Genomic DNA, 25,897 nt, shown 5'->3' on the forward strand with positions numbered 1-25,897 from the left:
GTTCTTTGTCCTACAAAAAGTACATACTGTACACCCTTTAACAGGTAAAAAGTTTCCATAATCGGGGAGATTGTCAAATTGTTCATCAGAGAACGAGGAAAGATTGGTTTATTTTCAGGGAACTTTGTGTAGAATCAGAGAGATTTGGCAGCACTTCATTTCTGAAATCAAGAACATACATTAATGTAAACGATTACAATGGTGCACTACTGTGAAGACTAACAAAACAGCATACATCATCATCATGGTGAAGACAATCAGACATAGTCTGGTGCATGTTCACTCCGTGCTCACTCGTCACCCTGACTCACTGGTTGTAGCGTTGACCTTAACCCTCTCACTTTCCCTATCGCCATCGACTGTATAAATCTTGATGAGGTATTCCGTGTTCTCCGAGAGTTTCTCAAAGGTCGCTGAGGTCACCGTAGGGTCGTCTAGCTTCACTTCATCGCCCGATGAGTCTTTAGTTTCTTTAGACGCGCATGTCAAACGATAACCGCTAACAGCGCCCTCTGGTGTCTGCCAAGACACCATGATGCTATTTACGGTACCTTCTGCTGTTGCCTTGCGAACCTTGCTAACCTTGGCTAATTCTGAGAATGTTATTTATATGAGAAGGAAGATCTCGTTAGAAAGGCTTAGAAACTTTTTTTTCAAAGTTGTCATTGTAGATATTATGCTTTTCACCAAATTTTAAGTCTTCCAAGACACCAGGATGTTGCCTTGTGTACATTGTTAACACCGTAGCTAATTCTGATTTTGGAGAGAATATTTTTTTCCTTTTATTTAAAGGAAGATCTTGATAGAAAGGCTTGGAAACCAAAACACAAAGTTGCATATACATGTATGCATTTTGAAACAGGTCATGGATTATGATTTAGCTTTTGTTTTAAATTGTTATTGAATTTGCTCTTCAATAAACCTAACATGAGATCCAGACATCGACATCATTCTGTACAATAAATGGTCAAAATACCTTTAAACTATCTCAAGCATGTCTCAATGTCATCTTTGTCTTTTAAAATAGACACACTTCACTGATTCACATCCGTATCATGTCGTGAAATTATGATTTGCCATATTGGTTATAGAGGCCTGCTTATGAATTAACAAATTCAATGGGAAGCACATGTCAAATGATAAACGCTGACACTTCCCGCTGGTGTCTTCCGTGGGTTTTCCCTGGAATAATTCTCTGGCGTTTTCCTCCAAGATCTAAAAATGAAACTTTCTCACTGGCATCACAACCAGAATGATTAAAGAAAATGAACAAGGAAACAGTAGCACCACTCACCTGTTCTAGCTGTCACAGTCATCTTGTCGCTTTCTTTGTCATCGTACACTGTATAAACCTCCACCGTGTATTCCTGGCCCGATGATAACCCCTTGAACTCGGCCGTTGTCTTATCGGCTCCACTCATCTTGAGCTCTGGTGTAGCGCCCTCTGCTGGTAGGATTAGGAGACGGTAACCGTTCACGTCCCCTTCTGGCTTGGCCCAGGACACGGCCAGGGAGTTGTTGGTGGATTTAGTAGACTGTACTTCTGATACAGTAAACACATGAATCTCTGGCATTTCTAAAAGGGAAAGAATCATAGAAGAAACAAAGCATTAATCAAATAAAATAAAGATAATGATACTACTAGGTCATATGTAGGTTCTTATACTACGCTTTATCACTCCCATAGCGCTCAGGATTTTTTTCCTACAGGTATGTGGAGCTACGTTTTGTAGTATGAGACCTTTTTTCCTCGATAGCACAATGTAGAGGGTTACAAGATGCTGTGGTGCAATATACTGCCAATCAAACCAGAACCCCTTCTCTTTTCGTTGTGCACTGGTTTTTTTTTACGTGCGTTACACAATACACAAGACAAACAGCCTCATCTAGGAAGATGTTTAGAAATTATAATCTCTCTCTCGCTCTCTCTAGTCGACCGAGGTCGGAATCATGTTGAGGCTCGCCCATCCCTGTCGATCCCTCATTAGGTTGGGAAGATCAGTTGGAAGCACCCCAATGTCCCTGGGAAACACATCTGTGTTTGTTTTCAGTAAACCTTCTGCAGAATCAAAGAGAGTTGGCATCTCGGCCATCTAATCTACATGTAATTTAATCTGAAATACTGTAAAAATCTTACTTGTTGATTCATGTAGTGTGACTTTCTCGCTGTCTGATTCCCCGCTCAGAGCAATGATATCCACTTTGTATTTCTTACTAGGTGCCAGACCATTAAACTCCGCTCGAGTTGTACTCGTATCTTTGATCTTCAAGACGGATTTCTTAGCGTCCGAGGGCGTGATACGGAGCTTGTAGCCCGTCAGTTCACCCTCGGGGTGTGTCCAGGTGGCTATGATGGTTTCTTGGGTACTCTCTAAGGAGGCGTCTAAGACTGGGTGAGGCTCTATGGGTCAAACAAAATGTACAGGATGTATTAAGATTACATATAATAATAATAACAACTAGTTCTTATATAGCGCATTTTTCAATAACCGTATCAATACATTAGTGCCCTGGTCACTGGTCACATTCCTTTAATCTTTCTCATCTCCCAAGGGAACTGAGAAAGAATTTAAGCTTGGTTGGGACCCGAACCCATCTTCATAAAGATTTTAAGCAGAAAATACTGCTTGGCGAACTTTCTTTGCTAAGCAAAAATGAGGCGGCACCAGCCACAACAATGCAAACTTAATCTAACTTGGGCTGGACATAACATTATGTTTCTGCTTAAAGCAATACTATTCTGTGTTGAGTGGGTTTTTGTGCTTACAGGTTTTATGAAATTGGACCCAGGGCACTAATGTTAGCATAAAAATTTGCTAAGCAGTATTTTCTGCTTAACAGCTTTATGAAATCGGGCCCAGATTTCAAGTCTTGCTACTTACTTGCATTTGCCTTCAAGGTGACTTTCTCACTATCAACATCTCCATTGGTTGCGACGATATCAAACTGGTATGCCTTTCCAGCCGTCAACCCGCTAAACTCGGCCTTCGTAGTCTTGACGTCCGTTATGATGACCTCGGCAGCGGGGCAATCTGGAGGGTCGCAGGTCACACGATAACCTTTGACCGTACCCAAGGATGGTTGTTTCCAGGTGACAGTGATACTGTTGGTTTGGCAAGTTGCTGATTCAGATGTCACAGGATTTGGAGCTAGAACCACGACAGAAAAATTACACTCAAATTACACAAAATATTGAACATATGTCTGACCATAGTCGTTGGCTGTGTTCAAACGCCTACTCAAGACACTTCTGGTCCCACAACCTTCCTGAACTTGCTCTGCTTTTTATTTTGTTTTCTTGGCAAGACGTCATTTTGTTTGTTTGTTTTTTTATTAGTTTTTGTTTCCTCCCTTTGTTAGGCTCTGTTTTCTCTGTATAACACCTTATAAATGCTTGGTATTCTTAGTATTACTATTAGAAATGGCTAAATTGGTTTAGCACCTTTAAAGACACTGGACACTATTGATAATTGTCAAAGACTAGTCTTCACAGTTGGTGTATCTCAACAAAGGCATAAAATAACAAACCTGTGAAAATTTGAGCTCAATCGGTCGTTGAAGATGCGAGATAACAATAAAAGAAAAAACACCTTTGTCACACAAAGTTGTGTGCTTTCAGATGCTTGATTTCAATACCTCAACTTCTAAATCTGAGGTCTCAAAATCAAAGTCGTCGAAAATTACTTCTTTCTCAAAAACTACACTACTTCAGAGGGAGTCGTTTCTCCAAATGTTTTATACTATCAACCTCCCCCCATTACTCGTTACCAAGAAAGGTTTCATGCTAATAATTATTCTGAGAAGTTACCAATAGTGTCCACTGCCTTTAAGGAACTACATTGACCCCTACCTGAAGATGGTTTGGAGGGAACTAGTTCTCTCTCAATCTTCTGGTCACCTTCACCTGCATCCAACCACCTGTGAATTGAAATGTGTATCGTAACATCAGCATGTAATCTTTACATTCCCTGAGCCCGATTTTATGGAGCTGCTTTGCAGAAAATACTTGCTTAGCAGGTTTCTTTGCTAAGCAAAAATGTGTTGGGCACCAGTTACAACAAAGTAAACTTTGAGTAGGATTTGTGTTTTTGTTGCGTTGTTTTATGCACACCTATATAATGTAAGGCCGTGTCCGAAACGGCGACTTTGGCTACAGCTACGGCTAGATCGCGCGCGTCTGCCTATTCCTCAACACTGGTAGACGCGCTGATCTAGACGTAGCTGTAGCCGAAGTCATCGTTTCGGACACGGCCTTATTGTAATCCTAGACAAACAGTACGTAAATAAACTGAAAGTTATAACCCAGGACCCAACTCACCCACTTCACTCATTCATTCACATTCTCCCATCAGGAAGGTATCGTTCTCTCTCTACTCGCACAAACCGGTTCAGACTATCTTTCTTACCCAGTGCTATTCATCTTTTTAACTCACTTTTTATAAGGTAACTTAGTAGTAGTTTTTTTTTTTCCCCATTTTAATCAGTGATGGTGAGATTTTGATAACGTTTCTCTCTTTGTAAAACTTGAACTAGCCTATTTATTGCTTATACTAAATTTTTGTAATTAATTCTGTGTTTTTAAAATGTAACGTTTTTTTGTTTTTCCATAAGTATCAAATTTGAATCTTTTTAGTGCACACAGGGAAAACAATTTTCACGTTTTACTTGTAATCTGTGATGAAATAAATAAATTAAATTGAATTGAATTAAAGTAATTGTAATTGACCTTAACTTGTCTTTGTAATTGGCATCATAAAATAAATGTTTGTTGAATTGACTTGAATTAAAGGGTGTATGTAACTTTTGTAGGACTAAAACACAATGTCCACAGATTTACACTAAACGTACACAGTTTGAAGATAATGATAGTAGAAAGCTTCCCTGAAAATATTACGTGCTGAGGTGCTGTAGTTTTGGGGAAATGAGTAAAACAATGTCATGAAAATAATTTTCGGCTCATGAGACGAAAATTATTTAAGCATTTACAAACGTGTTTTCATGACATTGTTTTACTCATTTCTCAAAAACTACAGAACCTCAGTAAGTCATATTTGAAGGGAAGCTTTCTACTATCATTATCTTCAAACCCTGTAAGTTTAATGTAAATCTATGGACATTTCGAAAAGGTACTGAGAGTCCTCTATTTCAAAAACAGGATAAATGAAATTTACTGTATACATGTACTACCCAGGGAGCTGAGATGGTTAAAGGAATGATTTAAGGCCCAGGGTCCAGGGGGTAATAATGTGGAAGTACTTTCAGACGCCTTCCGGTGTATAAAGTGCTACATAAAAACCAATAATTATTTGTAGTAGTATTAACATTTGTCCAAATTAAATTCTTACTTTTTACAAGGGAAGAGCAGTTCATTCTTCGCGTTCTTAGAGTCCTTGACGACCACCTTCTCCAAGTACCATCCCTGCCCGGCTTCCTTCCCATCATGCCCCACGATGACCTTCTGCAGACGACCCAAATAAACGGCCTCAATCTCAAACACGTCCATCTGACCGACTTTGAATTTGTTCTCTTTGTTGTTCTTTGATCTGATGAGATGACGTTTGCCAGAGTCTCCGTTCTTTCCGGAGAGCTGCATGTAGACGTTGGCGTCAGTGTTGGAGTTGTCTTCCTTGCCTGTGTACACTTGGATGTAGTATTTGGTCACTGTTAAGTTAAAGAGACAAAATCCATTGGTTTTAGACAATAATTCCTACTATAATGGTTATTAAACAGCACCCCGCACTAATGACGTCACTTTTGATTAAAATACCCGGCTGTCAGACAAACATGCCACACCACCTACGAAATCACTGCGATCACATCGCGGGCCAAACTGTACTCGTAGTGTTGTTAAGCCCGGTTCATACTTACTGTGCGAAGCGAATTTCACTGCATCATAAAGGGAAAGGGAACGCGGACTGATTGTTGCATCACCAAAATTCGCTTCGCGTTCACATTCACAGGAAGTAAAACCGGGCTTAAGTGGCGGGTAAACATACAATTTGAATGTACGTGCACGTTAGTGATTCGGAATTAGCTTCTATTTTAAAGGGTCTATGTTACTTTTGTAGGACAAAAAACACAATGTCCACAGATTTACACTAAACTTACAGTTTGAAGATAAAAATATACGTGCTAAGGTGCTGTAGTTTTTGGGAAATGGGTAAAACAGTGTCATGGAAATAGTTTTCGTCTCATGAGACGAAAATTATTTTAATCATTTACAAACGTATTTTCATGACATTGTTTTACTCATTTATCAAAAACTACAGCACCTCAATAAGTAATATTTGAAGGGAAGCTTTCCACTATCATTATCTTCAAACCCTGTAAGTTTAATGTAAATCTATGGACATTTTGAAAAAGTACTTTTGAAAAAATCCTTTAAGCATTAGTGTTGAATGCGATTCTCAAAGCTTTACCTGGTAGTGGTTTCTTTCCGTTCAGCACAGCGGGTAATTCCCTCCAAACATCCAGATCATCGTGCTTCTCAGATAACCACCGATCAAAATCAAACTGCACTTCAACGTTGTCATTCAAGTCCACAAGACGCACTGTCTTCAGGTACCAACTGGCGTTGGTGGCGCTGTTGTCGTGACCAATACGAATCTTGAAGAGTTGACCAATATCACCCAGATATACCTATTAAAGTCAAGATAAAAACAAGGATGAAGCAATGGTTAAACAAAGGATGAAGCAATGGTTAAACGAAGGATGAAGCAATGGTTAAATGTCTTGCTAAAGGACACAGTGTCACGGCTGGGGATTCGGACCCACACTCTGCTGATCAGAAAAACCAGAGTTTGAATCCGAAGCTCTTAACCGCTCGACCACAACACTTCCCCTTTAGTATGCTGTGTGACAAGGCCAATGTATATATATTTGGTTAGAGGTAACATCATGTGTGTGTATCTACTTGCCAGGTAGAGTTTGTTCTTAGAGAACTGTCTTGCTTAATTCTTCTACCGCGAAGTAGATTGTTCGGGTGTTTGGGAGACTTCTCATAGTTCTGAAAAGAACTGTCCTGCTTATTAACTATTACCTGGGGGTATGGTATAGAAATAGGCTGGGACTACTACTTTAGCTTACAGGATCGTAACTAACTGTACTACCGCGGAGTCAGTTCTTGGGTTGGTCTCAACGTTTCGACTAGCTTGCTCTAGTCATCGCCAGGAGATGTACTTACCCTAACATCTTGGGTCTTGCCAGGTAGGAATCCCTCCTCACCCTGTGGTATCAATGCAACCTCAGTCTTATCTTGATCACCATACGCCACTAATGTCACCATAGCTGTAGTCCCTGCTGAGGCGTCACCACCTGTAGTTACATACACCTGCCACTCATGGGCTATAAGGACGCAAAACATAACACGGTCAGTACCTTAATAGACCTGGGCCCAAATTCATGGCTCTGCTTACAGCCGAATTCTGCACTTTTGATCACCATTCTCCCTTGCTGCTTGGCAAGTGCCAAATTTCTGCACTAGCTGTGTAAGCATAGAATGCCTAGCACACGCACAAGCCAAAATTCCCCGCAAGCCCTTAAAATACATTAACCCGTGAATTCCCTGCTACCACAAGGGCCGATTCTTTGCTTACGGTCAGCAAAGCAATGAAATTTGGCCCAGTCTATTAAACCTTTTTACACTATCCCCCACGGTGCCATGCCAGCCATAGTCTCGAATATTACGTAAACAATAACATTTGCGAGACCCGCTTTTGCAAGGAAAGCCTACCAGTAAACAGCGGATCATTTCACACGAGGCTCATTTTGTAATATTTTACAAACAGACAGCAAACTTTGTGAGGAATATCGGTTTTTGAGCAAAATCAATAAGTTTGTAAGTTTGTTTGTCCATTTATTTGTTGATTAATATTTTGTTTTACTTACGTTTAATTTCTCTGACGTCTCCTAATGCCAGTTCTCTTTCGATTAACTTATCATCTTGACCGTCGTCGAGCCATCTGAACAAAACAAAAAAATAAAGACAATAAGAGTAAATATCAACAAACTTCACACATCATCAATAATAATGAGTACCTAGCACCACTATGAGTTATCACACAAAGATAGCAGGGTCACATCTTTTTTTACTTATTTCATTTGAGTATGTAAAACAGTGCTGTTAAAACAAAGCACTTAACGACAAGGCTTCCCACTATATCTCAGATCTACATGTACTTCAAGTTTACACTCAGTCAAGAAATCTTCGATCCAGTTCTATGCTTTTCAACAATGTCTAAACACATCTGGGGTGACAGGCCTTTTTCTTCAGCTGTGCCACTTATATCTGGAACGCTCTACCACTTAATCTTAGATCTTGTCTTGGTACCACAAATTGAAATCCCTTCTCAAAACTTATCTTATGTCACAGGTTGTCAATGGAAAATGAGCATCAGCTGGAATCATCATTTAAACTGTGTGTTTAAAAAGCCTTCCAAGGCGTTTTCATGCAGTATAATTTCTGAAGATTCATTGAGAGATAGGGAGCCAGTGAAGTTGTTTCAGAACGGGGGTGATAGAAAAGGATTTTCTATAGCATTGCAGTTGTGTCTGTGTTGTATCTGTTTTCTTACGTTTGTTTTTGATTTACTTACTGTGACTTGAACACCCAGTAGGTATTACAAGTGTTTATTATTATTATTATTAATATTTCTTACCTATTACATGGGAAGATGTATTCCGTCTTGGCTGTTTTATTCTCCTTGATGATGACATCATTCAGGAACCACCCTGCTCCTGACCCCGTCCCTCGATGTCCGATAATCACCTTAGTAGGAGTCATGACACTTACAGCCTCCAACTCAAATATATCACTCTGTAAATATCAAAGTTATAATTACATCAAAGTCGTCATCAGATAGGACTTAAACTCTGAACAGCTGAGCGCAAGAACTAAGAGGTTCACTTTCCAAATGCAAAAATAATGTGGATGTTACTTTACATTATTGTAGTTAGGTACGTTCACCCCTAAGCTAGGAGATTGTGGGATTTGGAAAACGAACCTCTTTATTCACTATTATCAACAGAATGTATAACAGGTTTCTATTATTAAAATAATAAAGATATAATATCGAAGTCTTATACAGCGCACGTATCTACCAACAAGGTACTCAAGGCGCCGAGTATATACAAACTTTCAGAAAGATGGTTATTTAGTGAGTTTTGAGACCCAAATAGGTAGCAGCTTATAGGGGTTTGCAATGTGCTATGGTGCATACAGCAGCCACTGCCAGGAACACCGGGGCGAGCCCCTTCTCTTTTTGTGCACTGGGTTCTTTTACATGCGTTACACAACACATGGGACCAACAGCTTTACGTCCCATCCGAAGGATGAAGCAACGGTTAAAGTGCCTTGCTTAGGGACACAAGTGTCACCACTGGGACTCCAACCCACACTCTGCTGAACAGAAACACCAGAGCTTGAGTTCAGAGCTCTTATCCGCTCAGCCACTACACACTCATAACATCAGCATCTATTATGAACTGCTCTGGGCCCAATTTCATGGCTCTGCTTATCGCCGAATTCTGCGCTTGCGTGCAAGCACCGAATTTCTGCGCTAGCCTTGTAAGCGTAGAATGCCTAGTAACGCGGAGTACGCACGCGCAGAAGCCAAAATTCGTCGCTAACCCATGAAATACGCTTGCCGTAAGCACAGAATTCCCTGCATCCGTAAGCGCCGATTCTGTGCTTACGGTAAGCACAGCCATGAAATTGGGCCCAGGTAAAGTAAATAAATAAAATGTTTACCTGAGATTGTTTAAACTTGTCCTGCTGGTTTGATTTGTTGAGTGTTCTTTGACCAGTATCTCCTTTCTCACCATAGAGGCAGATATAAATCTCAGCATCGGTAGATGAACCTTCCTCACTACCCGTCTGAACGGCAATGCAGTATTTCATCACTGCGAATACACACAAAATATTCAACTGTAATCATCAATCTTTTCTATATATTTTCTGGATACCTTCCCTTAAAAGCAGTGGACACTATTGGTAATTACTCAAGATAATTATTGGCATAAAAACTTACTTAGTAACAAGCAATGGGGAGAGGTTGGAAGTATAAAACATTGTGAGAAACGGCTCCCTCTGAAGTGACATAGTTTTCGAGATAGAAATAATTTTCCACGAATTTGATTTTCAAGACCTCAGATTTAGAATTTGAGGTCTCAAAATCAACCATCTAAACCGACACAACTTCGTGTGACAAGGTTTTTTTTTTTTTTTCATTATTATCTCGCAACTTTGACGACCAATTGAGCTCACATTTTCGCAGGTTGTTATTTAACGCATATGTTGAGATACAACAAGTACGAAGACTGGGCCTTGACTGTTACCAATAGTGTCCACTGTCTTTAAACCAGGAACACACCTTCTCTTTTTCGATAAGTACACTGGGTTCGTTTACGTGCATCAGATGCACACAGGAACAATGGCTTTATGTCTCATCCAAATTTGCCTTGGGTGCCATTTGCCCCTCAGGTGTACAAAACACCTAAACCCAGCCAGAGGGTGCAACAATTGAATAATGGTTTATTCTTACCGGGTAGAGGTTTAACTCCTGGTCTAATGGCCGGTGACTCCCTCCACACATCACCGTCATCCTCATGAAATGAAAACCAGCGATTCTTGAACTTAAAGACCATCTGCTCATCCGTGATCATGTCTTTCATCTTGATCTGTGATTAGATTAGATTAGATTAAATTTCTTTGTTATGTCTGCATTAAAAATGCAGATAATTGTATTCCATTGTGTATGGGATTTGAGGCATTGCATGGTGAGGCATCAATAAATATCTACTTCCTAGGTAGAGTATGTTCTGTTGAGAACTTGTCTTGCTTTTTATTCTTCTACCGCGGAGTAGATTTCTCAAAGTCGGGAGACTTCCCAGTTCTGAAAAGAACTGTCCTGCTTTTTAACTACTACCTGGGCAGAGGGTAGACAATTAGCCTGGACTACTACTTTTGCTTAAGTTATTAACATCGCTAACGCGGAGTGAGTTCTTTAATTGGTCTTAGCATTTTGACTAGCTTGCTTTAGTCTTTGTCAGGAGACTGAAAAGTTGTGAGAGATGTCGTGCTATTAGGGGTTCAGAGGTTTCATTAACATGTATATAAAAAACACTGAAATAAAAATCACCCTTGTTGAAATTAATGAGGTTCAAATTACTTGGAATTCAGAGACCTAGTGATTAGAATCTTCCAGATTAAAATCAATGATTATGATCTGACCTGATCCAGTCTCCATGAAACCTTCTTGCTTGTTGTGTCTAGACCAACACGAATCTTGTAGATGTCACCAACGCTAAGTACATTCACCTGCAATATAACAAAATACCAAGAACATTTTAAAATTACATGTACAATCATCTACAATCTCTGCGACACTTATCTGACAATGGGAAACTTTTGGCAATCCTTTTTGACAGTTCTCGCCAGCAAGGCGCGTGCTCCGACCTACGTGCGAACTTGCGGCTTGCGGAGGTAGTGCTTTCTGCTCTACCGGCCAGGCTTCGGACTGATGATACCCAAGCCTACATCTGTATGGACTGTAAAAGGGGTAACCCTGTTTCAGCCCTTGGAGTAGGTGGCAACGGCCTCTGGACAAAAATAATTGTAGCCCACACCTTGAAGTGGCCTTCAGGCCTTGTGTGTCTGGGGACTTGCATATAAAAAATAAAAAAAAAAAAATAAAATAAAAAAAAAAATGCACACTTGAGACGCAAAAAAGGACCATTGTGTCTGCTGCCGCCAGTGTCTCAAAAGTCTCCCACTTATATGTATTAGAATGAAAAATCTATCTGAAAACACCGTGGACAATTTGGTTGGACTGAAAGACTTACAATTAGAGGGTTGTAGGTTCAAATCTCAATTTCTTGATTTGTTTGATTCATAATCACAGAAAGAGAGATATAGGCTGTTGCCAGCTTGGTGTTTGTATATACCCCTGTGGGAGTTTGCCGACTTCCTATAAAGGGAAGGTACACGTTTGGTAATTGTCAAAAGACATCTTCTCACTTGGTGTATCCCATCATATGCATAAAATAACAAACCTGTGAAAATTTGGGCTCAATCAGTCATAAAAGTTGCAAGAAAATTATGAAAGAAAAAACCCCCTTTTGTGTTTTCAGATAGGAATAAAAGAGTTCTAGCTAGAAGTCTTTTATTATTTTAGTGAGAAATTACCTCTTTCTCATATACTACATTACTTCAGAGGGAGTCGTTTCTCACAATGTTTTATACTATCAACAGCTCCCCAATGCTCGTTACCAAGTTAGTTTTTAAGTTAATATTTGTTTTGAGTAATTACCAAACGTGTACCTTCCCTTTAAGCGATAAGATCATATAAAAATTTAATACAAAAAAAATAACTAAAAAACATAAAAAACAAACAAACAAACAGACAAAACTGCTGACCTTGAATTCATTTTCCTCTCCTGCTTTGAAGAGTTCCTTTCCTCCTTTGCCCAGGGTAAAAGGTTGAGAGACGCCATCGTCACCATAGACGACCAGAACCACTGACGCCTTCGTAGCGACCTTCCCAGTTTTCACCCAAACCTTCCAATCCCCATCTAAAATTAAGATGAATATATTGTCCAAATTAGGCTTAATAAAGGCACTGGACACCTTTGGTAATCAAAGACCAGTATTAACACTTGGTGTATCCCAATATACAGTATGCATTAAGTAACAAATCTGTAAAAATTGACTCAATTGGTCATAGAAGTTGCAAGAGAATAATGAAAGAAAAAAACACCCTTGTTGCACAAATTTGTGTGCTTTCAGATGCCTAATAAAAGGCTTCAGGCCTGAAGTCTTTTAACATTTGAGTGAGAAATTACCTCTATCACAAAAACTACATGTACAGGTGTATGTTACTTCAATAAGGGAGCCGAGCAATGTTTTATACTATCAAAAGTTATTAGAACAAATTAAATAAACAGAGAAGAAGAGAAAATATATAAGTGTGAGCTAAGAAGACTGTTGAAATGGGCAGTTGTGTTAAAAGTAAGAATGCAGCTGAAGAGCGGGTTGAAGAATGAATGCAACAATTGTGTATTATTTGTCTGGTTTAATGATAGTTAAATATAACAAAACCCATCACTGACATCATAAAATACACATACAAATCACTTACATAGACAGTCCAACACATGTACCAATAGACAACAAACAACAACATGTTGTGCTATATATCATTTTTTGGATTTAGAACTACATGTACATATATAGGATTTGAGGCATTGCATGGTGAGGTATCAATGTGTATTTGGTTTGTGGTAACACCATGTGTGTATGTACTTGCCAGGTAGAGTTTGTTCTTAGAGAACTGTCTTGCTATATTCTACTGCCGCGGAGTAGATAATCGGGGGCTCGGGAGACTTCTCAGATCTGAACAGAACTGTCCTGCTTTTAACTATTACCAGGGCGGATGGTATAGAAAATAGACTTGGACGATGACTAGAGCAAGCTAGTCGAAACGTTGAGACCAATTCAGAACTGACTCCGCGGCAGTACAGTTAACTACGATCCTATAAGCTAAAGTAGTAGTCTAGTCTATACCATCCGCCCTGGTAATAGTTAAAAGCAGGACAGTTCTTTTCAGAACTGAGAAGTCTCCCGAACCCCCGATTATCTACTCCGCGACAGTAGAATTTAGCAAGACCGTTCTCTGAGAACAAACTCTACCTGGCAAGTAGATACACACTTGGTGTTACCACAAACCAAATATACATACATGTACATGTACATACATGAACCTGCGCCAAGTGAACTAGAATTGAGTCAAACATAACCTCATGACTAAACAGTGGCTCATACTTCATGAGAATGTGAATGCGAAAGGAATTTTGACGTCACATGGCTGTTTAATTTCCAGCGAATGTTTCGCAGGAGATCAACTGCTGCGAAATCTTTGCTGAGAATTTATGACGTCAAAATTCACATTGCATTCACAGGAAGTACATGTATGAACCGGGCTTAACAATCTAATGCTAATAATTATAGCAGTTCAAAGGAAAAAAGTTGTTGAATCAAATTGGTTATAGGTTACAAAAGTTAGGTCAAAACAATTGATCAAGAAAATTTTCACAATAAAATGCCAATCAGGAATACTACAAGCCCATGCCATGCTAACTCTGTTTAAGAATTAAAATTAAAAGTCGTCTCTTTCCCATTTATACAGATTTCAAGAAAAGTTGCAGAAATGAAGTAAAATTATAATATTGGAAAGCGTGAAAGAATTTTTACTTCAAGAAATGAGAAGAAAAAAAAGGAAAAAACTACAGCAAGATATAAAAAGCTAAGCTTGTCACTAAAAAAAGAACGAAACACAATTCAAAGATAAAACAACCTTTAAAACCAACATGCAACAAGCTCATAAATGTATTTGTGTTTAAAAGTTTCAGGAGGATAAAAATACACTATTTTCATGCAGTTTGTTCTATCAAATCCTGTGAACATTCTATTTTGATAAAAGTGATGTTGCATATAAATTCTTTGGCATTGCTCTGTAAAAAAACATATTGTGCAAATGTAATAACGAAGAATATTTGTACCCCATTCACACATACATGTAGACGCCGCTTCTACTACAATGGAAAAGAGGCCGCGAGCGTGGCTAATCGCAGGCCAAACGTGGGCCAAACGTGGGAGGATCTTCCTGGGCGTGGTTTGGTCGGGGTGGGATCTCCTATATCGGGAAGCTGCATTCTCTCCCCACGCTTATTTTGAACGTGCTCAAAACAAGCGTAGCCGGGTCGTAGCCAACAATAAGCGGGTCAAAGTCTTATAAAGAGTGTACTGGGAAAGTAACTATTGTACGAGCAGCGTGGTAGCATTTTGGTGAGATCTCTGTGGTCATAATAAAAAAAAACGCAGCACTGTCTGCAGCTATTTTTGAAGCAGAACCGTTTTGGCGGCATTGGTCTAGGTATTATCGTATAGGCAGCGAGTCACCAACACTTTTGACGTAAAAGCAGTACAGTCATGATGAAGTCTTTAATTTGCCAAAGTGCTGGATTTTGATGGCCATTGACCCAGTTCACCTGACGTCATCATTGAATAATCTTGGATGCGCCATACTGGTGGGCAATGTCACTCAGCATTATTCAGTGAAGTGTACATTTTAGGCGACACGGCGTTTACACATAAACCTAATTGCCAACCAAATTGGTGAGCGTGGCACAGTCGCCGCGTGTGACGTGCGTGCAAGGGGTCAATAGTGCCCTTTTTGAAATTGAGGTGATGGGCATGGTCGCAGAGCTGTGTGAACAGGGTATAAGACATTGAAAATTGTGCCAAAGTGTAAGATGTGTGTCTTAAAAAAAATAAAAATAGCCATGAACGTACCTGCATCATAATCATCAAAGTTCCCACTCACCGGGGTGGGGGTGGGGGTTGGGGTAGGGGCAACTGGGGTAGGGGTACGGGATGGTGACGTCAGGAACTCTAACGATTTGTTAGTTTGGATTTTGACCAGTGTTTCACAAGTACCCAAAGAAAGTTTATTTGTATTGAAGTGATATTTTTTATGGAAAGAAAGTTTGGAAAAGTAATAAAAAAAAAGGAGAAAACAGAAAAGGGAAATTTAAATTATAAAGACTAACAAAACTGTTTCAACTATTCAACCCTTACTGACAATGGGTGGCACAAACTAAAGATCACAAAAGTCAAGCAAAGACTGCAACTGTAAAGATTGATTTGTAATAGATTTGAGTAAGCTATAAGCTGTCAGCTAAAAACATCTAATGAACTTGTGTGTGTGTGTTGCACCCATAGAGTTATATATATTGACTAGAGCGCTAACACCCCGTTATACACGCACTAAGGTTTTGAAGCCGTGAGGGCGCATCCATTTTATGTACAAACCAATACAAAAGCTTGAATTTTTGTACGGCAATTGTACGGCTATTTGCATGATAGTGCGTTTGTTCTCTTCTATGTGTCATCGAACCAAAAAAATGCAGCAAATGTGAACCACAATCTGCTGATGAGCGTAAAAACTGCGAGCCTCATGTGCGTTATGTTTAAAAGGCGTGTATACTTTTTGTAGTATGTCAATCAAGTCGAACTTACAGTTTTTGTAGGGCGGACGTACGCGAATGGGTAGTCGCGTACATAAGCGCACACGCTGAATGTAAACAAATCGTGGCAATGTGTGTTCTCTTAAAATTAAAATTGAGTAACTCGACCTAACTCGAGAGTCCTATAACTCTTTGTGAAATCGAACCCTGTTAACTTAACTTTGCTCCGCGGATGTCTTCTGCGACCTTCATACTTCCTGCGAATGTTTACGTCACAAATTCACAACAAATAATTCGCAGCAGTTCAACTATGTTCAACTCACTTATGAATATCGCTGCGAGGGGAGTGTTGTGACGTCAAATTCACGTCAAATTAGCACCGTATTTGCATTCACAGGAAGTATGAACCGGGCTTCAGTCGCAGTAAGTTGACAGGGAGGTCAGTTTACCATGCGTCCCCATTGGGTTTAATTTGTCATTCTACAGAAAAGTTGCGGTACTTTAACCCCCCTAAAAGTTCCAATGGGAACTTGGCAAAAGACTGCAACCTTATTGAGATCGACCCCTGTGCTTGACAAGATTTCTGAACTCACCTGCATCGTACTCGTCGTAGTCCCCGTTCTCTGGGGTTGGGGTGGGGGTTGGGGTATTAGGGTACTCTAAGCATTTGTTAGCTGTGCGTTAAGCCGTGAGATGACATGGGGTTATGGCAAAGGGATGATTGTTAGACAAAAACAGAAAAGATAAAATGGGAGAAAAGAAAAGTAGAATTATAAGAACAGACATAAAGCGCAGGGTTGAAGAACATTTGTGTGAAATTTCTCAGGGGAAGGTTTTAAGTTGAAATAAAACAGCAAACATTCAGGCCTGATATACTTCACAGAGGCAACAAAGGTGATTTGCCTCCATGCCTCCTGTTTATTGCCTTGGCGCCCTTGAAATACTTCAGTAGAAATTTATGCTTTCCCAAGGATAACACGAATTTGTGCCCTTGCCCTTTCAAAAAACGAAGCATGACAGGCCCGAACATTACAAAGGAAGGATTTGTCTTTTGTTACAAAAGATGGTTTTGTAAAGAAATGAGTCACTAATGCACCTAGATTATAAGAAATGCAATTTGTTTACCTGTAATCAAAAGAGTTTTAAATCAGTTTATGTTTTTGAAAAGAAATTCCCGCAGGCAGCTTTAATTTCTCACAAAGTTTCTGGCATTTTAGTTTAACAAAGCATTTCGGACAGGACAGTTTTGTGAATAAGATGTTTACTTATCACTGCCATGTGCATTTATTATAATAGCACTCGGCACAAAAGAATTAACTTTTGCTAAGAATACCCAGCTGTCAAACAGACACACTGTGCAATTACCGCATCGTCGACAAGCCAAACTGCACTAATAGTACAGGGGTGAGAGTCATTACTAACGAAAAAGTCTGAAACTTGGATACAAATTCAAAGGTATGTTGAAATGATGCCGTTTCTACTGTTTGGTAACCCCTGGGGTTATAAATTACAAGAAGCTTTTGGAAACAGTATCCAAAGCACTGGAGAAGCAGACTAATGAGCAGGATTTCTTTATTTGTGGACAAAAATATTGTCTCATTTTTCTTCACCAGGCCAACAAAAAAAGTCTGAATTCAGCCAAAAGTTTGAACAATCTCATCCCTGGGTAATAGTCAGTCCAGCATAAAACTTTGACATGTATGCGTAGTGGCATATCACAAGGGTCTGGGTCGGTGTTAATAGGAACTGGTGGGTTTAGCAGTTAATGGTTGGTCAACTACATGAACATGAAAACAAGTGTTAGGTAGAGTTAATTGCTTGTATTACTCACCATCGTAAAATGACCTCTCTTTGACTGGTGGTGAAGGAGTAGGCGTAGGGGTGAGCGGTATAGGCGCTGGTACCTTCTTGGCGTTATTACTGGGTTGCTTGGCTACAACACCTGGAAGTCAAGGTACCAAACGGCGTGATTAAGTTACATCAGAAGTAAACTATTTGGGGTTGAACAAAGCAAACTTTACTAAAGTGTGACTTGAACCAACGACCTCCGGTTAATGTGCTGCCGTTCTACTTAACCAACTAAGCCATCCAGCCCTATGTTGGCGGTTCTCTTATTGTGTCAGTATCTTTGTTTCGGGGTGCCAGAAGTAATCTAAACACAACAACCGTGTTAAATCTTATCATTCATAACCCATAGAATGGCAATGTCATTGGTACGTATCTAGATTGCAAAGGTAGTAAGGAATAGAGACACTTTACATATTTGTATGACAGTTCTTGTCTACTCATAAAGCAGTTAGTGCTTCAGTTATCTTCCAAATAATGTAAAGCTATAGATCCAGTGCGATGTTATAAAAACTATCGGCGCATGTAAAAGAACCCAGTACACACTTATCGCAAAGAGAGACGGTTCGCCCTGGTGTGTCTGGCAGTGCAACTATCTTCAATCATGAAGGCTGCACTCGAAAGGAAGAAGTAGACAAACTTACGTTTCTTCCTGTTGACAGCAGGTTTGGCTGATACTGGTGGGGTAGGCGTAGTCAAATGTTTCTTGGTCCCAACTGCAAAATACAATGTAAAACAAGAGTGAAGAATTCAATCCAGATGCTTCTAAGAAGATAACACTCTTTAAAAATAATGTCTTACTTTAGGTTGTATGGTAAAGCTTGAATGGATCTACAAATTCTACAATTAGTAGTGGTTACTCTAATTAATTTAACATTAACATTTAGGTTGACAAAATAAAGGAACAGCGCGCTGTTTTGTGTGTTGTTTAATAGCAGTGTGACGCAGACACAATTGTGCATCTGCAGCGTGCACATGTCTATGGCGTTTGCCAACCAATAGAATCTGTACGCATACGTGAATATAATTAGCATATTTCATAGTAAGGGTACATTGGTACTTGGCTATACTCACATTGGATAACCTCTGGATACAGACGTACGTTATCTTCCCCGGTATCCACTGTTGGCTTGACGCTACCATCAGACACAAACCCTACGCATACACCGGGACTACTAACGGACTGCAATGCTATATAACCTTTGTCTTTCACTCGGTCTACTTTGAAATGACAGTCACTATCACCAGTTCCCTGCATTAAGACAAAAATATATTCATATATATTTATACATTGAAGGCACTGGACACTACTCGTAATTACTCAAAATAAATTGTTAGCATAAAAACTTACTTGGTAATGTGCATTTGAGAGCTGTTGATAGTATAAAACATTGTGAGAAACGGCTCCCTCTGAAGTAATGTTGCTTTTGAGAAAAAGATCATTTCTCACTCACTCAAATATTAAGAGACTGTCACAGTCACTCTTGTATACTATAAAGTCATTGGTATTTCTTTTTCAAATATTTAAAATAAATCTTTAAGATGACGTCATGTGACAGGTGATGACGTCACTATGACGTCCCTCTTTTCGGACCCATATTGCACCAATGATTTTCATCACTGAAAGTTTCTTTGCAATCTGGAACTATAAAAAAAACGGCGCTTAGAACACTTACATGTAGAACACAGTGTGCGATATTTGAATGACTTCCAGAGTCTGAAACAGACAAACATTTTTTTTTAATAACTTTAACGAAAATAAGAGCTGTTCCGTAATCTTACCTGAACATCACAGTGGCCATCTTTGATTCTCAGATAGCTATCCGGCTTAGAGAGACTCTCAAACATGCGTACAGATCCACTTTCTCCGATCTTACGTACTCTCCAATAAGCATCTTCTGATCTAGGTCCCGTAGCCAGACAGATCTTGTCTGATGTTACCGTCAATGTTTGAATGCGAGATGTGTTGAACATCACAATTCCTTCATCTCTAAACATACCCTGTTAAAGAATATAAAAGAATATCTTTTAAAAAGATCTGTAAAAGAATATCTTGTCTGATGTTACTGTCAATGTTTGAATGCGAGATGTGTTAAATATCACAATGCCTTCATCTCTAAACATACCCTGTTAAAGAATATAAACATTGTTTGGGTCTCAACAAAGTACATGTACACACTCTGAAAGAACTGTGAAAAGCGACAGGTCAAAAGTCTCCCATTGTTTGTAATATGAATGTCCTACCTTGGTATAGCAGTAGAACTGTCTTGTGGGTCCCAATGATGGGCCTCGACAATCTCCAGCTTTACCTGTCCCGCCAAATGTCACCAGTAAAGGAGAATTCTTAGCCGCTTCCATGACAATAGTCCGATCTGGTTGCACTCGTAACTTCAGTTCATTCACCTTTCCCTAAAGAATCAAAAATCATTCAAACCAATATTTGAAAAGGGAAAAAGAGACGGCAAGACTTTAAGGCACTGGACACTATTGGTAATTACTCAAAATAACTGTTAGCATAAAAATTTACTTGGCAAAGAGCAATGGAGAGTTGTTGATAGTATAAAACAGTGTGAGAAACGGCTCCCTCTGAAGTCACATAGATTTTGAGAAAGACGTCATTAACTCACTCAAATATTAAAAGACTTCTGGCCTTTTGAAGCCTTTCAATATTCTCTTGCAACTTCGATAACCAATTCACTTAGATTTTCACAGGTTTGTTATTTTATGCATAAGTTGGAATACACCAAGTGCGAATACTGGTTTTTGACAATAACCAAAGGTGTCCAGTGCCTTTAAAAACTGTTGCCACGAATTGTAAACGAAAAAACAGTAGTTCCTTGGAGGACGGTATGGTATTTACCTTGGCAGAGATCTTGTTACCATCGAAGGCAATGAAGGACTCCGGAATAGCCACACTACTGATTGTGTAAATGTTATCCTTTATCTTCTGCACTTCAAACTTGGCTAAAAAGTATAAAATTTACAAAAATGAAAAGGACAAAGAGCATTAAAAAGCATTGCACTGTTAGAAAGCTACTTAAAAAAAAAAAAACAGAACTTTAAAACACATTAAACTTTAACCGCTGTTTTCTCTGATTACTTTTTACTGGTATCTATGTTTGTGTCAATAGGAGACTTTCCAATGCTAGGTGGCAGCAGACATACCGGGTAAATTTCCATTGTTTACGTAGTTCTGAACATGCGCATAATTCTGAGAACAATGGATTTACCCGGTAAGTCTGCTGCCACCTATCGTCCCAGAAAGTCTCCCATTGGTGGTGTCAGCGTCGAATTGAAAGTTCAGATGATAAACATAATGCTGTAATCCCAGGCCTGATACTTTACAGAGGCAACAAAGGCGATTGCCTTCATGCCCCTTGCCATTGCCTTGGTGCCCTTGAAATGCTCCAATAGAAATTTACAATTTCCTCATAGGGTGCCCTTTACCAAGGGGAAAATTCCTTGGTGCCCTTGCCCTTTCAAAAACGAAGCATACCTGCCTGTTATCCTGGTACCTCATTATGCTGATGATATCCATATTTATACAATAGTAATAATAATAGTAATTTGGGGGGGCTAATCATCCTTACTTGCAGCTCAGAGCTGAATTGCGAAGTACGCGGCTACAACTTGTTCGAGAAGCAGGCATGCAAGGGCACATTTGGCTGCCAGCCACATCAACCCATTATGACCATGGAGCACAGCCAATTAGCCTTTAGATTCTCCGAAGTATTGCTAATCAATACGTACCTGATTTCTTGTTAGTATAGGGGTCGACGGTTGCCTCAATAGACCCATCCGGTTTGATCTGGATCGCTTTACCCAAGCCTTTGTTGATGAAGACCATTTGATTGCCCGGTAGAAACTTCCACTTCTCTTGGTCCCACTGAACCAGAAAATATTGTCAAATTCAGTATGAAAAACTGATATAAATGTATTATACCTGGGCCCAAATGCATAACTCTGCTTACTGCCGAATTATGCGCTTACAAGCACCATTCTCCCCTTACTTGCAAGCTCTGAACTTCTGCGCTAGCTGTGTATCTGAAGAATGCCTAGTAACAAGGAGTACGCACGCGCCCAAATTTCCCTCTCACGGTAAGCAAAGCCATAAAAATGGGCCCTGATGGTATTCATTGCAAATTTATACATAAATAGAGAATACCAATAATTTTGAATACCCAGTTGTCATAAAGAACACAGTAGTGATAAAAATCCATGTAGAATAACATCAGGGCTCGATTTCTTAAAGCCTGTAAGCACTAAACCTTGCTTAGCCCTAAAAACTTTTGCTTAGTAAAAATTGGCTACCTGCCACAACACCATAGATTACCATTGCTGCGACTGGTCCCTCGGCCGTTTCTTGTCTAGCCAAGAAATGTTCAGCTCAACAGCTTTATTAAACTGGGCCATGCTCATTTTAAAACATTTTCTCCCACTAACTATAAATTGTTCTGTTTTACCTCACAAGGCATGTATCACTGTTGTTTTCTTGGCAAGTGATTGTTTTATTGTTTTAATATTAGTTTTGTTCATTTGTTTACCTCCCTTTGTTATTATAATATTAATATTATTATTATTCTTATTATTGTTATTGCAGTGATGCATAACCCATATCCAATATTAGGCTTTCGCCAAACTTTCCTAGTACGTTGATTGCTTACCATTTCTCTTTCCACTGTTTAAGTATTATCACCCGATGCATGCAAATCAAGATAAAAGAGAGGAAAAGCAAAAGGACATACAGAAACAATGTTAAATCATGAACATTAAAATAAAAATGTGCCATAGACCTTGGTACTTGGTACGCACGCGTTAGGTGTGGAATGAGGTGCATGCTGGTCTAGCTAGCAGTCAAATTTGATCGTTGATCACTAGCTAGACCAGCATCCACCTCATTCAACAGAAAGCGCTTGTGCAATGGGTATTTGCAAAAACGTCAATAGTGGAGAGGTTTATAGCGTCACATTCAAGTTCTGGTGGTTAAGTCATCGGAGTGTGGGTCGAATCCCGATCATGACTCTTGAGCAAGATGCTCAATGCAAGATGCTCACTATAATTGCTTCTCTTTGCCCGCACAGCAGCTCGGGCAGTGTACTACGCAGGGAGCTGAGAAAGATCATAGGATTGTTAGTGGCCCAGAGAACAGGGCACTAGTGTAACGCGCATTGATACGATTAGAGTTAATTGCACTATATTATAAGAACTAGTTATTAACAATATTATTATTATATGTTACAACATGAAACAGCAGTGGAGTTACGCATGAGTCTTGCATGAGTTACATGTATGCAACATCCTTGAGTTAGAGAACAGGTGAGTTGGCGACATGTCCCTTCAAGCCATTCTTTTATCTATTGTCTTGAAGAGAACATTGTGCGCGAAGTGCTGAATAAGCAATCATGTATTAGCGAATCAGCGTAAACAGCAAACACACTAGTTGTACACAATGTATGCTGGTTTTTATGTATTCTCGAATTTCCAGAGCCGGTCCTTTATCACTTGTTAACATTCGTATGGACTGTGAAAAGGGTAACCCTGTTTCAGCCCTAGGAGTAGGTGGCAACGGCCTCTGGAAAAAAATAACTGTAGCCCACACCTTGAAGTGGCCTTCAGGCCTTGTGTGTCAGGTGACTTGCATAACAAAATAAAAAAATAAAAATAAATAAAAAAAAAACATCCCCACGTGATTGAGTTTTTACCAATCAAGAGTATGTAAACTTTCCAAGGTACTTGTTAATAAGACAAAATAAAGGCACAAGGCACTCATTGGATGCTTACAGTTTTTTGGTTTGTTGTTGACGAAGAGTTCACAGCTTGTTTTACTGTCCTCATCTTCAGTTGCATCCAGCCAACAGTTAGAAGGAAATACAGACTCTTGACTCGATACCTTGTGTTCCTTCACTAAGACCTTCTCTAAATACCAACCATCACCTACGAACAAGAAAAAAAAAAGGACAATTCAAACATTACATTTTATAATAATGATAAAGACATTTATAATGCGCACAAACATATCCAACCGAGGGGTGCTCAAATCTTGAAATTATCAGCAGTCCCACATGTCTTCACTGAGTTGGGAAGTTTGTAGCCTGAACATCCGACGTCAAACTTCATGGCTCGTGAATAACGCCAGAGACCCGCCTCCAAACCGGCGTGTACTTTCACCTTTGACCTACATTCATTTCACATAGAGATACGCAGTCAAATTCTGTGGCAGACATGACAGGAGTGTACTGTTTGGGCATCTATGGAAAGCTCATGTCACTGTGCACGTTTATCCAATATCATTGTATCCAATGGATCTAAATAGCAGGTACCTGTCTTCATCCTTGCAGATAAAGACAGGGGCCCAGTCTAGGAAGTTTGTTCCTTAAGTGATAAGCGAGGGGCAGCGAAAGTAAATGCTCAATCACCCCCATGATCTTTTTGATTTCGGGAGAGCTAGAGGAAGATCACTGGAAGAATAGAGGTCTAAGCGAGGAAGGCTTGATGGATGTTGATTAGAGAAGCGATAAATTTAAGTGAGGAGAACTTTGGGTGCGTTCGTTTAGCTTCCCTGGGTCGACCCCGGTGTGTGGCGTTTTTTTTTCCCATGACAAGTGTGTGCAGATAATTACCCACGTTTGTCCTGGTAAAAAAAAACGCCACACACCAGGGTCGACCCAGGGGAGCTAAACGAACGCACCCTTTAATGCTGGGAAGTTGATGAGAAGGACTTTGTACGCAAGTCGCTGTTCAACTGGTAACCAGTGAAGGCTTCTTAGATCCTTAGGCTTATTAGGTGAGAGAAGCACCATACTACAGCATTAAACATTAGGTGCGTTCGATTAGCTTCCTTGTGTTGACCCCCCGGTGCTCATTCGGGTGAGCCCCTGACAAGAGCTAATTGAACGATCACACTCGCCCCCTCATGGTGACGTCATGCACCTCGGGCCAGCTCCAAGTGACCCGTTCCACAAGCGCGGGAACTGGGGGCTGACATGGGTGAGCCCCTGGAATGACGTCAAAGCTATTCCAATCTACCAGGGGCAGACTGGGGTCTACCCGGGTAAGATAATCGAACGCACCCATTGTTAGAATGACACAATACCTGGTTGGGTTGAGTTATGACCAATGAGAACTTTCTGTAGTAGTCCGAGAGACACAGCTTCGATATTAAACACATCCGTCTATCAAGAAAAGAAAACAATTGAAGAGATTCTCAAGGTGGCAAGGAATACTGAGGGGCCATCAGTTTGCTTTCATTTACATAATAAATTGTCATTTTAAAATTTTATATATAGTTTCTATCTGTTTTAAAGGGTACCTGTAAGTGGCGGTTATCCGCTGTTGGATGTCAATAAATAAATAACAAAATACAAAATACTTAGGAAACATCGACTCGACAGTCACTTGGTGTCAGACTTTCTAAAGAGTTTGGTTACTTTTTGTACGACACAAACGTCCACAGATTTACATGGAACTTGATTGCAAACCAAACATTGTAGCTTCCCTTTTAACATTGTGAAAACATTGCTCTGTGATGTTCACTTCTTCTTTTTCTTGACAACGTGACAACTAATGAGGCTGAAACTTCTACAGGTAAATTATTATACATACATCTTCATTCACAGTGAATAGGGATTCATATTCATCGCCAAAAACTTTGTCTTCAAAAGGTACCAAAATCCTTTAATGATTTTCTGAACAGAGTATGTTCAGATTTTGGTTGTATCAATGTCAAAACATCAAGTCATTTGAATGTTAGGCAATACAAGAAAATCACCAACATGTCCATTTAGAGATTATAACACCCCTTACAAAAAATTCTGCCTTTTCAGAGTGCATCACATGATATGTCTTAGTTTTACTAGAACCCCGGCGGCCATGCGATACATTTGCCATGGAATAGTCGACTATACATGTAGACCTTATGCATTGACGTCATCCAGCCGCCATCTTAGAGGAAAAACGGTGACGAAACAATCGAGACGCACAGATTTGTACGCGTGGCGCACAGTATTGGCCAATGAACAACCTCCTTTTG

The 25,897-nt window shown here is 39.7% G+C and overlaps 1 protein-coding gene across 1 annotated transcript in view; it reads right to left on the reverse strand.

Annotated features, from left to right (window-relative positions):
• LOC117304750 overlaps positions 1-25,897 on the reverse strand; it is a 143,951-nt gene that overhangs the window by 59,636 nt on the left and 58,418 nt on the right. Inside the window, exons 8-31 of the mRNA XM_033789353.1 lie at positions 24,962-25,040; positions 23,650-23,802; positions 22,533-22,546; positions 21,619-21,754; positions 20,729-20,832; positions 20,113-20,277; positions 19,651-19,869; positions 18,943-19,120; positions 18,513-18,584; positions 17,855-17,965; positions 16,617-16,697; positions 12,416-12,570; positions 11,231-11,317; positions 10,542-10,677; positions 9,749-9,900; positions 8,658-8,815; positions 7,888-7,961; positions 7,184-7,344; positions 6,420-6,639; positions 5,346-5,661; positions 3,851-3,918; positions 2,883-3,149; positions 2,138-2,401; positions 1,295-1,576 (exon numbers count right to left, since the gene is read on the reverse strand). Coding sequence (XP_033645244.1) covers positions 1,295-1,576; positions 2,138-2,401; positions 2,883-3,149; positions 3,851-3,918; positions 5,346-5,661; positions 6,420-6,639; positions 7,184-7,344; positions 7,888-7,961; positions 8,658-8,815; positions 9,749-9,900; positions 10,542-10,677; positions 11,231-11,317; positions 12,416-12,570; positions 16,617-16,697; positions 17,855-17,965; positions 18,513-18,584; positions 18,943-19,120; positions 19,651-19,869; positions 20,113-20,277; positions 20,729-20,832; positions 21,619-21,754; positions 22,533-22,546; positions 23,650-23,802; positions 24,962-25,040 — 3,652 coding nt within the window. The remainder of the gene's footprint in view (positions 1-1,294; positions 1,577-2,137; positions 2,402-2,882; positions 3,150-3,850; positions 3,919-5,345; positions 5,662-6,419; positions 6,640-7,183; positions 7,345-7,887; positions 7,962-8,657; positions 8,816-9,748; positions 9,901-10,541; positions 10,678-11,230; positions 11,318-12,415; positions 12,571-16,616; positions 16,698-17,854; positions 17,966-18,512; positions 18,585-18,942; positions 19,121-19,650; positions 19,870-20,112; positions 20,278-20,728; positions 20,833-21,618; positions 21,755-22,532; positions 22,547-23,649; positions 23,803-24,961; positions 25,041-25,897) is intronic.

Source organism: Asterias rubens, chromosome 21, assembly GCF_902459465.1.
Source record: "Asterias rubens chromosome 21, eAstRub1.3, whole genome shotgun sequence".
NCBI lineage: Eukaryota > Metazoa > Echinodermata > Asteroidea > Forcipulatida > Asteriidae > Asterias > Asterias rubens.